Source organism: Mytilus californianus, unplaced genomic scaffold (assembly GCF_021869535.1).
Source record: "Mytilus californianus isolate M0D057914Y unplaced genomic scaffold, xbMytCali1.0.p SCAF_6, whole genome shotgun sequence".
Classification (NCBI taxonomy): Eukaryota; Metazoa; Mollusca; class Bivalvia; order Mytilida; family Mytilidae; genus Mytilus; species Mytilus californianus.
Genome location: NW_026262712.1, coordinates 15,110,418 through 15,127,202, shown reverse-complemented (window position 1 = coordinate 15,127,202; position 16,785 = coordinate 15,110,418). Strand labels below are relative to the sequence as shown.

General features: G+C 33.4%; 1 protein-coding gene across 1 annotated transcript; it reads left to right on the top strand.

Moving 5' to 3' along the window:
- The first annotated feature begins 81 nt into the window (after window positions 1-81).
- LOC127705535 (lipopolysaccharide-induced tumor necrosis factor-alpha factor homolog) lies at window positions 82-4,394 on the top strand. The gene is made up of 4 exons (XM_052209863.1): window positions 82-203; window positions 2,153-2,262; window positions 3,135-3,321; window positions 3,736-4,394. The coding sequence occupies exons 2-4, from the start codon at window positions 2,160-2,162 to the stop codon at window positions 3,845-3,847; spliced, it is 402 nt and encodes a 133-aa protein (XP_052065823.1). The 5' UTR covers window positions 82-203; window positions 2,153-2,159; the 3' UTR covers window positions 3,848-4,394.
- Window positions 4,395-16,785: the final 12,391 nt, after the last annotated feature.

Below are 16,785 nucleotides of genomic sequence, written 5' to 3'. Positions count from 1 at the left end.
AATATAACTTCAGATGACTAATGATTTTATTCATCAATACGAAGTTTTCTTGCATAAATATTGATATTTATTTTTTCCTTACCTGTCCTAGCTATATTTGTGGTTATTGGATGTTTACAAACCGGATGATAACGTGTGATTCTTCGTCAAATCTTTGAAAAGTTGAATAACAGAAGTTATTTCAAGACATTACACACTGACAGGTAAATTATTGGCATGCGATAAGAACATTGAAAGTCCTTTGTACACAAATACCATCTTTGTTAGCAGGTGAAAAACTATGGTCAAACTGCAATCATATTAATTTGCAGGTAATCTCAAATTTCGTAAATTTTAACGAAATTTTTTCGACATCTGAACCATTTTCTGATTTTGACATTGAATGGTAAACATGTAATTCAACGATTCATGTTCCAAATGGGATACAATTAGTATTGTCTTCTTCCCTTATAGTACAGTCTTCCAAAGGGAGTATTATCGTACTGTTTTATGTACATAAATGTACATGTTTGATTAGTCCAAATAATTATGACATCTTCAAAGGCTATTATATTTTTTTTCTTTGACGCCTTACATCGACGTCGATGTAAGGCATCAAAGAAAAAAAATATAATAGCCTTTCAAGACGTCATAATTATTTGGACTAATGTTTGATGTGAGAACAAGAAATGTGCTAGTATGTGCAAATTATCTACAGTGGTTGCCTTGGGGTATTCTAGTGGCGGATCTATGGGGTGTTCTGGGGTTTGAAACCCCACTTTTTATACGACTCACATACATGTATGTTGGAACCCCTCCTTTAAAAATGGCTGGCCTTTTTTCATGTAAAAGATGTCATTGAACATGTTGAACAATCTGTTCTTACTGTGACATAATTACATAAGGATTAATATTGTGACGTAAGGAATGTCGGAAAACTGAACGAATTTCAAAAATTGTCTTTAGGAATCTTCATATCCCTCTGTCTTTCTTTCAGAAGGTAACACTTTAGGTTGTGAGATGACTAATAGAGAATCCCTTTTTTGAAATTAATTGAAATTTTAATGGAGTTTTTTGACCATTAAAGACAGTTTAAGGTGGTATAGTTGTCTCCTGCCATCTTGGAATGTAAAATAGATGTAAAGAGAAGGTCTAGATTTTTAAGTAGCTCAAAGAATTTCATTGTACAAGTAAAAATTACAATTTGGCGAAGTATGAAAAATATCTATCATTTTCTCGTATATACTACCTAAGTTATTTTTACCAATTTTTGCCTAATATCTTTAAAACAAAAGATAGATATATTGAAACCTTAAAAAGCAAAAATGATCAGTGAGACAATTTCTACAAATAAATCCCAGGGCCGAAATGGAGTTCCTCTATAATGATGATTTTTACCAAATTTAAAGAGCAAAAATGATCTATATTAATAAGTTAAATTTCACAGAAAACATTGGTAGACTTTTTATAGGAGGGGTTGCTTTTTTTAACCCTGGCAAAAAGTAAAGTACAAAACTAAAGAAATTGTAAATAGAACTTTTTTTAGCAATACAAGACCCAGCAAAAGAGATATTTTGGTCATGAATTTTATTGTAGTCCAAACTGTTGAGGGGTGTCCATTTTCCAAAATGGACATAGACCTAGGTGATCAACACACACTGTTTAGAGCTTCTTGTGTTTAGTTAATATTGGTCTTCATCAGTATTTCAACATCATTGAACATGCCTGTCGACCCCTGCCAATCTCTTTTTGAGTATGGACTTTTTACATTTTTTTTGTCAAAGAGCGCCTAGGATTTGCAATTGCCATCATGCCCCAGCTCTTTCATCCATAAGCTGAATGCATAAAGCTTCTGTGGTGTAGCATCTTTTATGTTTATGTGATTGTTACTATTTGATGATGGTACAAGTTTACATTAGTTTACAGAATAGGTTTTGCTCATTATTTTGTACTACAACATGACAATTTATGTACAATGTATATATTTATATTTTACAAGTCTCTGTTTTATCAAATAGCACTGTTTCCCTAAAATTATAGCAACACATAATCATAAACTTTGTCATTCTGCCTATTCAGATAGCACCATGGTAAAAAAAAATATAGCACATGGTGCAATAAATCCTTGGAAAAATAAATATAAAGATGTTCTAGTATATCTTTTGATTTACAGTTTGAAGATGTCATACAACAAGTTAAATGAAGACCATCCCCCATCATACCAAGCAACAGCTCCACCTCATGAGCCTCCACCAAAGTATGAGTCAGCATACCCACCACAAGGTAAGAATTCTGTTTCAGTAGCCCCTCCCCATCAAAGTATGTATCTACCCTCCACCAAAGTATGAGTCAGCATACCCACCACAAGGTAAGACTCATGTTTCAGTAGCCCCCTCCCCATCAAAGTATGTATCTACATTCCCTTTACAAGGTAGAAACAATCCTTAAGAAACATTCATTAAGGTATGAGAAGTCATGACCACAAGGTAATATCAATCTCCTCTCTGAAGAATTCAAGAGTAAAAGTGGGCATGATAATCTGGAGGTAACAACATTTGTCTATCTGGAGCAGGACCCTCAGATTAAATTGAAAAACTTATTACAAATTTTCTTTCTTTTAACATATATGTGTGTGTCTCTTTCGTCCTTACAAATTTCAGGGTATCACTAAAGATTTTTAAAGGCGATTCCAAAGACTCATCATTTTTAGCCATGGCGAATTCAACAGTGTGAAGATGAAATTTTATTGCTACATAATTTATTATTTCAGTCTCCATGACAAAATAGAGCAAGGCAATGCTGTTAAATTTAGATTATTTTAAAACTTTTGTTATAAAATTATTTTTATGTGCTCAATTGATACAACATTTTTCAATCTTGATGCATTTTTGGACCCACCAGCTTTTTTAAAATGATGAGTTCAGGACACATAGCAAGAACAATTCAAAATTAGGGAACTTTACATAATCCTTGTCTTAAAACAAGCTCCGTGATTTAAAGGTAACTTATTAATTTGACTTTAACACAATTTAACAAAAATGAAATAGATATTGGCAAAATTTAAAAAAAATTATTAAAGATAAGCTTTAGCAAAATAAGAATTTTTTGGCACATTGATGTTTCTAAAGTAAATTTTTGTATTATATTTTTTTCAGGTAACTATGGACAGCAACACTCTACAACAGTAATAACCAACCAACCAGTGATTGTGGTTCAAAGTGGATATGGACCATATTCAAAAGTTGTCACATGTCCTAACTGTAGATCCTCTGTCTCCACCAGTGTGAGTCACGAGGCTGGTGTACTGACATGGCTGGCATCTGGACTCATTTGTCTGTTTGGGTAAGATATTGAAAATTACAAAATGTTTATAAGAACCATACTTATTTCTTAATATGTCTTTTCTTCTGAAATATATTTTTTAATTTATTGCTGTGAAAAGTTTAAGATATAAGAACTGAGAAGATGTGTAATGATTGCCAATGAGACCACTTTCGACCAGACAACAAATGACATAGATGTAAGCATGTTTAGGTCACTGTACAGCCTTCAATAATGAGCAAAGCCTATGATTTTTGTATAAAACAATAAACTAAACTCTCTGAAATAAGACTGAACATAGCTTCATTTACTGCTAAACAAACCGTTGAACAGGACTGAAAATCATTTAGACATTTTGAATAAAAATTACTATTTCAGTACAAAATTGTATTTACTGATGAACGATCCTTAATTTGTAATTGCGTCTTTTTTCAGTTGTTGGTTTGGTTGCTGCTTGATCCCATTCTGTGTAGAAGACCTTCAGGATTGTAAACACAGTTGCCCAAGCTGTGGACATTACTTGGCAATATACAGAAGATCAAGTTAAACAGGGAAATCCATTAATCTGGGGAGATAATAAAGATGCAATGGGAGACAATGAACTAAAATCAGAAATAATTTATATATTTATAATATATTTTTCTATGTAAATAGTTACCTTATTACATAAATAGGAAGGAGGTGCTTGCATATATTATAATTTCAGAAATCTATGAATGTTTTTTCCATGCAAATTATTCATTTTTATTTTGTATTATACTTTGTAAATCTAATAAATTAGCTATAGGAATTAAATCAATGCAGAATGAATTTAACCAACACCATTCTTGAATGAGAATCATTATTCACTATATTTATAATTACCTGTATATTAGGGTGTGGTTGGGGGTTACAGAATAAAGAATAATGGGCATAAAATATAGAGAAAACTGGAACAAAAAAATAAAGAATAGAGAATAATGAGGAGCAAAAATATAAAGAATAGAGAATGATGGGCAAAAAGTATAAAAAATAGAGAAAAATGGCCTAAAAAAATTAAGAATATTGTAACGAAGGACCCCCCCCCCCCCCCCCCCCCCCCCCCCCATCCAGACCTTCGTATATAGAAAATTGTATATTAAAAATGAAGCTAATTTAAAGTTGCATTCACTATGAGCCAGACATTCTTTAAAATCTCAAAAGTCACTGTGGACAAAGTTGATGTAGAAAATTATACAGAATCACTCTTTGTGGTGATTTCAAATTGAATGCTGGCAATTTTTCTCTGATATATTGTTTTGTTGTTACCTCAAATTACCAGCAAGAAGCCAAGAATGCCTATGTTTCATTGAGATTTACTCTACACCAGCAACACTGATTTCTATAGGAATCACCTTTTGAATTATGTTTCATAATCTCTATAGCAATTGGAGGATCTGAAAGGATTTGATGTATAAAAACATCTTTAACTGAGCTGGTTTAATTAAAGGCTCATTCTGGTTTGTAAAGAAATTCAGCTATTTTCTGTGAATCGCTAATACAGGGAAAACAAGAAATGATTGTAACAGGATGCTGTTACGAAGTCTCCCAAACGAAGCTCCCATAATTCGTAATTCCCAGGGTCGCCTGACATTGGGCAACGTCCAGTGAAAATTGGTTTGGTCCAGTAAAGTTATATGCATTAGTGATGCCTGAGGACTAACCTTGTATATCATTCAAATCATCTTGGCATGACAAACCAGAATATATATGGTTTAGGGGTGGGGATCTCGACCATTTACAAGATACTAGAACATTGGGGGTGGGGAGGAACCCCTGGGGACTGGCCCTATACGTCATTCAAATGGTCATTACATGACGAACAGGAATATATATGGTTTAGGGGTGGGGATCTCAACCATTTACAAGATATTAGAACATTGGGGGTGGGGGGGAACCCCTGGGGACTGACCGTATACGTCATTCAAATGTTCGAGACATGACAAATAGGAATATATATGGTTTAGGGGTGGGGATCTCAACCATTTACAAGATATTAGAACTTTCTCAAATGGCAGGGGGGTCGGGATGACCCCTGGGGACTAACCCTGTATATCATTCAAACCATCTTCGCATGACAAACCAGAATATATATGGTTTAGGGGTGGGGATCTTGACCACTTACAAGATATTAAAACTTTCTTAAATGGCAGGGGGTGGGGGTGACCCCTGGGGACTAACCCTGTATTTCATTTGATGTGCTTTATCATGACAAACCAGAATATATATGGTTTAGGGGTGGGGATCTCGACCATTTACAAGATATTAGAAACTTTCTCAAATGGCAGGGGGTCGGGATGACCCCTGGGGACTAACCCTGTATATCATTCAAACCATCTTAGCATGACAAACCAGAATATATATGGTTTAGGGGTGGGGATCTTGACCACTTAGAAGATATTAGAACTTTCTTAAATGGCAGGGGGTGGGGGTGACCCCTGTGGACTAACCCTGTATAACATTTGATGTGCTTTATCATGACAAACTAGAATATATATGGTTTAGGGGTGGGGATCTCGACCATTTACAAGATATTAGAACTTACTCAAATGGCAGGGGGTCGGGATGACCCCTGGGGACTAACCCTGTATATCATTCAAACCATCTTAGCATGACAAACCAGAATATATATGGTTTAGGGGTGGGGATCTTGACCACTTAGAAGATATTAGAACTTTCTTAAATGGCAGGGGGTGGGGATGACCCCTGGGGACTAACCCTGTATTACATTTGATGTGCTTTATCATGACAAACCAGAATATATATGGTTTAGGGGTGGGGATCTCGACCATTTACAAGATATAAGAACTTTCTCAAATGGCAGGGGGTCGGGATGACCCCTGGGGACTAACCCTGTATATCATTCAAACCATCTTAGCATGACAAACCAGAATATATATGGTTTAGGGGTGGGGATCTTTACCACTTACAAGGTATTAGAACTTTCTTAAATGGCAGGGGGTGGGGGTGACCCCTGGGGACTAACCCTGTATTTCATTTAATGGGCTTTATCATTTAGAACATTTTCAATTAAAAAGATTGTGTCTATCACAAACGGTTTTCAATTTATATTCATTTGAAAATTAAAAAAAATAAAATCCCATAGGGTTCTATAGTAAAACCCTCTTTTCTTTTTGCCCCTCAAAGTACCCCTTTATAAACCCCATTGCACAAACAAAACCCTGATTGCACCACTAGACATGTTAGTCTAACATATTGTGAAACCCTAAGTTAATCTGACAAGCGGTTTTGGAGAACGGGTGCGGACAAGTTCAAATTTAAAAGCGGCGGAAGAAGAAGAAGAAGAAGAAGAAGAAGAAGAAGAAGAAGAAGAAGAAGAAGAAGAAGAAGAAGAAGAAGAAGAAGAAGAAGAAGAAGAAGAAGAAGAAGAAGAAGAAGAAGAAGAAGAAGAAGAAGAAGAAGAAGAAGAAGAAGAAGAAGAAGAAGAAGAAGAAGAAGAAGAAGAAGAAGAAGAAGAAGAAGAAGAAGAAGAAGAAGAAGAAGAAGAAGAAGAAGAAGAAGAAGAAGAAGAATAATAATAATAATAATAAGAACTGAGCAAAAACAATAAGTCTTCCCAAACTTCGTTTGGGAGACTTAATTATGTTTCTTTCAAAGGGAGTTGTAGAATAATGCTAAGTATAGTTTATTTTTTGAGATTTAGAAATTCTTAGTGTACAAAATATCAATGTGTGGAACATAATATTTATATTTATTTCTAAAATTTAATATAGACATTATTTTTATATAACTATAATTGTTTTTGTTTGTTTTATTTATTTTTATATTATACTGTTGAATTTTCGTCATATAACGTGCATTTTTATTGGTAGATTTAAATTGTTAAAACCATTTGACAGAAATATTTTTCATGATGAATATGAATGTAAAGCTATTACACTGCAGTTAAAATATTTCTTCTAAATACTTTCTTGAAATGGAAATTGAAAATACTAAAGGGAAATGTTTTTGGGTTGTTGAGGAGTCAAAATCAGTAAGGCCATATTAGGGGTAATATATCAAAGAGCAACTTTATTATTCTTCTTTGTCTTACATGATTTAATGAGATAAATGTGTGAATTTGTATCTCCTATATTGAGAGGAAGATCCTACTTGTTTTTTTGTTTCAAATTATCATAAACCTTATTGGAAAACAGAATAAAATAAAAATTTAACTGTACACCACAACTTTTAGAAGATACATAAAATTGAGTAAAAACAGTTGGAAGTGTTGATCTGGTTTCAATTTTTAGTAAGAATTCCAATAATTTTAAAGGAAAATAATGGACATATTTGACAATATACAACTTGAAATACTGTGGGAAATTTATTGTTAAAACAATACCTCCTAAAAAATAGCCCAGGGGAATTAAAAGAATGAAATATCAATTTTGTGTGATTTTGAAATAATATTTCATTTCAAAGCCTTAGTCATAATTATACTGTTGCTTTTCTTTTGTTAAGTTTCCTTTATAAAGGTTGAAAATGTACTATGCATCACATGTTAATAAAAAAAAAATTTCAGTTTATTTGTTTTTATTGCTTAGAAAAAACCTTTTTGTATGTTATAACTGTCCAAACACCATTGCTAAAAAGGACAGTTAGACAATGAAGTCCAGAAAACACTATGCAAAACTTGCATTCTACCTAAGGATGTATGCTGCTGAAATGCCAAATAAAATTTATATAAATGATATTGGTAAAAATACATGGGCCAAGTTGGCTGAGTGGTCATTCATCTACTGCATCACTAGCCTGTCAACACTTGAGATTGTGAGTTTGAACCCCACACATAACTGGTGCGTTTGACTTTAATTTCAATTAACTAGGATTGTCATTTTTCTTGTTGAAGGTCTTTTCTCTCCAGGAACTACAGCTCCCCCCCCCAAATAAACAAGATTGCTACAATATAGCCAATAGTGCTGAAAGTGGTGTTAAATACCAACAATATATCAATCAATCTGTTTCAATAAATGATGTCCAATACATCAGACTTAAGAAACAAACAAGATCTGTTCATGAAGGTAGAACATACATGTAAAAATCATATATTTATCTGTAACTACAGAGCATACATGGATTAAATGAAAAAGATTTGGAAAAGGGCCAGATGAACAGTGATCCAAAATTTCCAAATTTAAAAAAAAGAGCATAAACAGACACTTGATACTACCAAACATAATTGTATACAGAATATTTTATGGTCAAATGAAATTAAAATCTTCTTTTCTGAAATCGCATGGCAATTGTAATTTGGAAGCGATCTTTGACAGCTTTATGTCTCCTGTTTCAAATTTAAACCCAATTGTCCTGTCGATCTTAAATATGATTGCTGTAACTGTTAGATATTTACATACATGTAATTATTTTTTGGATTCTGATACGTCGATTGATTAAACTTATTTTAAAAAGGTTTATTAAACAGATGACAGATTATGACCCCCATTCAAAATTTACATAATTACTGTGGACAAAAAACTAGATGACTGCCACTATTAATTGATTAGAGTCTTGTGAAACTACCTCCTGTAGGGGCAGCATAAATCATGTTTCTATAGATCTAAGTCTCTCTCCTTGTGCGAAAGTATAAAACATTTGACATCTCTACCTTAACACAGGCATTCCTTATTTAAAAGAATGAAAAGCTAACGTTACCAGATAACTTGACATTCTACTCAAGGGATGATGTCTTCTCACTGAATATTTCAAAGTTTGGTGACTGGTGTTTACATCTGCTATAGAACTTGTAATAAAGGATACCATAGATACAGTCTTCTTCATATCTGGACTTACATTTAGAAATCAACAATTAGGGTTAGTTGTGATCTAAAGTTTTTCCAAAGAAATGATTTCCATTCTCTCATTGTGAACTTTCCTTTTCTGTGAAGCAACAATGCCACAGGTCCTGCATATGGAGATCATGATTTCCTTGATAGTTTTGTGAGTTGATGGGTGCCACATGTGGAGAAGAATTTGCTTACCCTTCCAAAGCACCTAAATCACCCTCAGTTTTTGGTGAGGTTCTTGTTGCTCAGTCTTTAGTTTTCTATATTTTGTTTTGTGTACTGTTTTTCATTTTTTTTGGTTTTTTTCCATGGTACTGTCAGTCTGATTACCGGTATCCCTTTGGTATCTTTCGTTTCTCTTGATGCTTGCAAGGTTGCTGTTGAACTGATTGTTAAAAATGATAAAGTTGAAGTCATCCCTCCTGGACCCTCTGACAGTTTAAAAAATGCAGTCATGATTTGGTTAACTGTTATGGAATCGTAGCCACTGTTATGATACACAAACAAATTGTAGCCAAAATCCTGTCTATATGTATACGACCGCAAAAAAATTTTGCAGTCGTATATTGGTATGATGTTGGCATCGTCCGAAGACACATTGGTATTGCACTCTAACTTAAGTTTTAGTGAATGGATCTCTATGAAATTTTACCATAAGGTTCAATACCACAAAAGGAAGGTGGGGATCAATTTTGGGGGTTATGGTACTAACAGTTAAGGAATTAGGGGCCAAAAATAAGCATTTTTGTAACTTCCAGACATAACTTGTGTGTTAGTGTATGGATCTCTCTGACATTGTACCACAAGGTTCCATATCACAAAGGGAATGCTGAGTGTCAAGTATTTTGCCGCTATTCTTTCACGGACTGTAACTAGCGTTACCTTTGTAACGTCAACACGTTTATTACGTTATTGTAGTCATACAAGCAAGTAGAGTCATTAAAAGCAATTAGAACTGTTCACACGTATTCTATTTACACAAGCGATGTACTAACTAACTAAACCCAAACATTGGTGCCGTGACCAGGATTGTTTGGGTTTAGTTGGTTAGTACTTCGCTTGTGTAAATAGAATACGTGTGAACAATTCTAATTGCTTTTAATGACTCTACTTGCTTGTATGACTACAATAACGTAATAAACGTGTTGACGTTCCAAAGGTAACCATTGACACCTTCTCATCTTCTTTGTGGCCGGAGAATAAGAAGTTTACCGTATCTGTCTACAAACATGAACAATTTGATTAATTGTGAACCAAGTACACATAACAACTTGAATCAACGTCTACAGGATCAGCACAACATTATTCAACATTTTCGACGAAGATGGAAAAATGAATATCTTACATCATTAAGGGAATACCACACGACTTTAGGACACAATAATCAGACTATCAAAGTTGGTGATGTGGTTCAAATACATGAAGATTCGCCTAGAATTAATTGGAAGCTAGCCATTGTAGATGAACTATTGGTTGGCAAGGATGGACTCGTTAGAGCAGTGAATTTGCGTACAAACAATGGACATACAAATCGTCCAATTTCAAAGTTATACCCGATAGAGGTTTCTTGCGATTTGTTTCAATCAACACTTAACACCAAATAACGTAAATCGAAGAAGGACGCCAGGGAAAAGATTCGCCAATTGATGTCTTAATTTTATACTTATACAGACTTTAATTTTTCAAATGATTTTTATTTTCTACATACATTGACTTTAAGTTAAACTGTGAATATTAGCGATATCTATGTATTTATTAAGAATTTTTATCATTTTCACTTCTCGGCGCCCCTAGTGTCAAGTATTTTGCCGCTATTCTTTCACGGACTGTAACTAACGTTACCTTTGTAACGTCAACACGTTTATTACGTTATTGTAGTCATACAAGCAAGTAGAGTCATTAAAAGCAATTAGAACTGTTCACACGTATTCTATTTACACAAGCGAAGTACTAACCAACTAAACCCAAACACTGGGATTGATCTTGGGGGTAATTGCCTCCAAATTTTAGGAATTAGGGGCCAAAAAGGGGCAAAAAACAAGCATTTTTCCAGTTTCATGACAATAACTTGTGTGTAAGTGTATGGATCTCTCTGACATTGTACCACAAGGTTCCATATCACAAAGGGAATGCTGGGATTGATTTTGGGGGTAATTGCCTCCAAATTTTAGGAATAAGGGGCCAAAAAGGGGCAAAAAACAAGCATTTTTCTAGTTTCATGACAATAACTTGTTTGTAAGTGTATGGATCTTTATGAAATTGTACTACAAGGTTCCATATCACAAAGGGAAAGCTGGAATTGAGTTTGGGGGTGATTGTCCAAAACGTTTAGGAATTAGGGACCAAAAGGGGTCAAAAATAAGCATTTTTCTAGTTTCCAGACAATAACTTGTGTTCAAGTGTATGGATCTCTCTGACATTGTACTGCAAGGTACCATACCACAAAGGAAAGGCTGGGATTGATTTTGGGGGTAATTCCCTCAAAAGTTTAGGAATTAGGGGCCATACAGGGGCAAAAAAACAAGCATTTTTCTAGTTTCAGGACAATAACTTGTGTGCAAGTGTATGGATCTTTATGAAATTGCACTGCAAGGTTCCATATCACAAAGGGAAAGCTGGGTTTGAATTTGGGGGTAATTGCCCTAAACGTTTAGGAATTTGGGGCCAAAAAGGGGCCAAAAAACAAGCATTTTTCTAGTTTCCAGACAATAACTTGTGTTCATGTGTATGGATCTCTCTGAAATTGTACTGCAAGGTACCATACCACAAGGGAAGGCTGGGATTGAGTTTGGGGGTGATGAATCATAAGGGGGTTCAAAAATTTGGGGGTGGGGGGTTTCCTTTTTTTTCTTTAAAATTTTCCATTTTAAATTGGTTATTTCTGATTTATATATAAAAGCAAATAATAATGATATGGTTTGAATAGGTAAATTAAAAAATTTTAAGTTCTTAGACCACATTCATTCTGTGTCAGAAACCTATGCTGTGTCAAATATTTAATCACAATCCAAATTCAGTGCTGTATCAAGCTTGAATATTGTGTCCATACTTGCCCCAACTGTTCAGGGTTCGACCTCTGCAGTTGTATCAAGCTGCGCCCCAGCGGAGCATTTTATTCGCTCTATTGTGACTTTTCACCAAATTCTTACTAGCAATTGGTTTTTATGAGTAACATAATACATATTACTGGTTGAGCAGATACTGCTTACTCTTCTGAAGCCCCTATGTGCACCCCAAGTTTAAGGTGGGGTTAGTGTTGCTCAATCTTTACTTTTCTGTGTACTGTTGTTAGTCTTTGAGTTTTTGATTGCCCCCCATGGTATTTTCTTCCTCTTTATATATTTATATCATTGGTTATAAATTGGGACCCACAACCTCCAGTACATATATATTTATATCATTGGTTAGAAATTGGGACCCACAACCTCAAGTACTTATATATTTATGTAATTGGTTGGAAATTGGGACCCACAACCTCCAGTACTTATATATTTATGTAATTGGTTAGAAATTGGGACCCACAACCTCCAGTACTTATATATTTATGTAATTGGTTAGAAATTGGGACCCACAACCTCCAGTACTTATATATTTATGTAATTGGTTAGAAATTGGGACCCACAACCTCCAGTACTTATATATTTATGTAATTGGTTAGAAATTGGGACCCACAACCTCCAGTACTTATATATTTATGTCATTGGTTATAAATTGGGACCCACAACCTCCAGTACTTATATATTTATGTCATTGGTTATAAATTGGGACCCACAACCTCCAGTACTTATATATTTATGTCATTGGTTATAAATTGGGACCCACAACCTCCAGTACTTATATATTTATGTCATTGGTTATAAATTGGGACCCACAACCTCCAGTACTTATATATTTATGTCATTGGTTATAAATTGGGACCCACAACCTCCAGTACTTATATATTTATGTAATTGTTTATAAATTGGGACACACAACCTCCAGTACTTATATATTTATGTCATTAGTTATAAATTGGGACCCACAACCTCCAGTACTTAAGCAAGTAGGCTACCATCAGTTGGCTTAATCTACTATTTAACTTTTTCAAGAAGACTTTATGGAAAGATAGTGAACAAATCTTCTCTGAATCTTTTGGCCAATTTCAGCCAAAGACCATTAATGGGATGTCTAGTTTCAAAGATGCAGGTTGACTAAGGTTTCAACTCCCTCAGGCAAAGTTGACCTTAGATAGATTTGGCTTTTTAAAAGGTACTATTTGGTCATAAATCTCTTCTACTGCTTCTGTTCTTATGCATCCTTGGCTTTCAGCGTTCCTAATGAAGGTAATTCCAGAAAAAGCGCCTAGTACAAAAGAAATTAATAAAGTGTTGTTTTCATTTTTTCAAGATTATTTTTGTTGATCCCAACAACAAACCTAATTGCATGAGATAAATGCCAAAAGGATTTAAAATGTAGAAGTTTGCCCTTTTAATGAGTGATGTTATATCCATTAATTTGTAACCGCCTCTGTGGTCTTGTGTTCGCCTCAAGTGCTGAAGGTCGTGGGTTCTAACAGTCTGGGTCAAACCAAAGACTTGAAAATTGGTATTTGCTGTGCTTCTCCGCTAAGCATGCAGCATTAAGGAGTAAGAGCAAAGACTGGTCGGCTCGGAGTCAGAATAATGTGACCGGGTAAGGTGACATGTCTCCCTGTGGACTGTTACCTTGTAAACTAGCACGTTAAAAATCCAACTTATCATGTCAGTCTTGTGCAAAGCAGGATTAATATTCATATAACATTAACATGCTCTCGTCCTGAATATGCATATTAATTTTCCACTGGACGTAAAGCATCCATCCATCATCATCATCTTCCATTAAGATAATTAACAATAGTTTGACAGAAAAAAATTTAAACAATAAAGATGAAATGACCAATTTTTAAACTGTTAAAATTTGTAACTTCTATATCAAAGGAGGAAGTATGATATTAAAGAGCCACTTGCTGTTGTCAATGTAAAAATCAAGGACTTCATAGACAAAAAAGCAACAGATTATCATTGGTCTTTCAAACTCGAGAATGTTTCTCGACCACATCTCATCTCAGGGCTTAGGCCCTCTGATATGTTGTAGATGAGAAACACCCTCTAGTTTGAAAAAACCATTGATAATCTATAATTATTTAGCCCCTGAAATCATAAAAAACAGTAAACTTATTCAAGCCTTTCAAAATTATGTTAAGGTAAGCTGGACTGTGCAGGTATTTTATCTTGTTTTTAATTTACGACATAAGGGATTGATAGACAAAGGGGGAAAATGTGCTTCCATAAAATTGGTAGTGCCTCACTGTACCATATTGGCAGTTGTAACGTGTTTGTACATCTTTTTTTTTCTCTCAGAGGAGTCTGCTATTGGTTGTCGATGTGGTGTGTTAGAAAGGGCTTATAACATGGAAAAATGTAAAAAGTGAAAATCTTTAATTAACAAAAATAAAAATAACTGTTATAAACATTATATAATTTAATCAAATAATATCAAGAATGAAAGCAACAAGGCATAAAAAAATATAACACTCCATTATTTACTCTATCAAAAATGGAAATAAGGCAATATCAATTTGATGAATAGTTTTGTGTACATATTTTGCCTTAACTTTGGATAAAAACACTTAATTTTTCAAGTCAAATGAAATTCCACCTTTTCTTACTTGTAGGAAAAATTGAAGATTTGAACTTGTTGAATTTGAATAAAGGTATTTTTTTTCGCTTCAGAAGAGATCACCTATTTCTTTAATAATGGTTTTCCAAAAAATAAATATTTCATCCTTTTCAAAATTATGTTCTAAACCAGCAAACAAAGTGAAATAAAGAATTAATTTTGTTTCTAGTGGTGCCCTATGATAACATGATTATCATTAGATTGGATAGAATGGACAGTATAAACAGCAGCAGACCAAGGAGAAAAAGAAAATACATTAAAGTTAAAGCTGCTTTAAAAGAAAAAAATATGTAACTTTCAAAGTCATGTTTGTTTAATCAGTGACATATAATACAAGAGAGAGCAAAATAAACAGTCCTCTAGATTTCATTTAAAATGTTAAAGTATGAACTTAAATCTTTTTATACTAAATTGAGCAAAAAAAGTAAATTAAAAATACTGGCCATTCTCTTATCAAGAGATCATTCAGATTTTCAATTTTAAATTGTGTCTGTTTCCTCCCATTAACTTAACAAAATACAACAGGTCATTAAAAACAATAACAACTATATTAACATTAACAATTATATAATTACAAATTCTTATCACAGATATCTTTGACATTATCACATTTAATAAAATTATCAACAGTGTGAACACAAATATCAGGAGTGTGAACACAAATATCAACAGTGTGAACACAAATATCAGGAGTGTGAACACAGATATCAATAGTGTGAACACAAATATCAGCAGTGTGAACACAAATATCAACAATGTGAACACAAATATCAACTTGCAACTTGATTAAAAAATACAGACTATATCTCTCATCAGCCTGAGAAGGTCAGTAAATATACCCAATTAAAAACACATGATGTTAAGAAAGCATCTTTGAATATATTAACTTTGGTCGAAAAAAAAGGTGACAAATACTTAATTACAGACTGTTTAATTTTTAAACAACCAAGACAATTCCTTTCACCATTTATTTCCTAACTAGAAATCAGCAGCACATTACATATCATCAACTATATTTCTGTCTATTCTTTTTTTTGCTAATAAACACAGATGGTGGCACGACCTAGTTATTTTATCATATTATACATGCAGTTTATTGATTCCTTCCGTCATTTCTATAGGCTTATTTTCAGCAATAACCACGATCTATCAACATTTATATTATTAAAGTGCCAGTTGGTCGCATTATACATATAGAATAATTTGTCTACCCTGTTAGTCGTCAGACACAGGTTTTATCCAATAAAAAAATCTTTTAACATCACATGATTAAGTGAATGGCATTAATAAGCAACTCTTTGAATGGTAGGCTTTAATACAATGTTCCTGTTGAGCTAGAACTTATAAGAGCAGTAGTTACAAAGAACAAGATCCCATAAGATTCAACATCATCATCTAGTGAAATTTGTTTGTAAAGGACATATTATTATCCCCTTATGAAACTTTTCACCATCTTGATTCTCAATTTTACAAAGAAAGGCCAATCAGAATCTAGAATCCAATGGAAAATATGTTCTATTCAATATAAAATAAGATTAAAAATCTTGTAAATTGTAAAATAATTTTCATACATTGTTCCTACCACATTTGTAAGTAATAATTACCTTTAACAGTAGTTTAAGAATATCATGTTTGTGTTCAAAAGTAACTATGAAAAGATATAAAAACAATAGATAAAAAGTAGTTGCAATATCCGCATATTAAGGTTACTTAAGTAAAAATTATTATTATATTAAGATCAAAAACATTTCTTCTTGTAAAATTTCACAGTATTATCCAAACTATTTCACTTATTATTTTTAGTAAAAGAAATATATTATATGGTATATATGGTATGTCAGTCATCCTTTTCAACTTTTGAATATCTAAAAAGGTGACAAAATATTCACTCTTTTTTTTTTTAAACATGGATATGAATATATATAAAGCAAAGTTTTTCTAAATTATTTTTTTTCATCATACATTTTCAAAATATTAAAGGGGA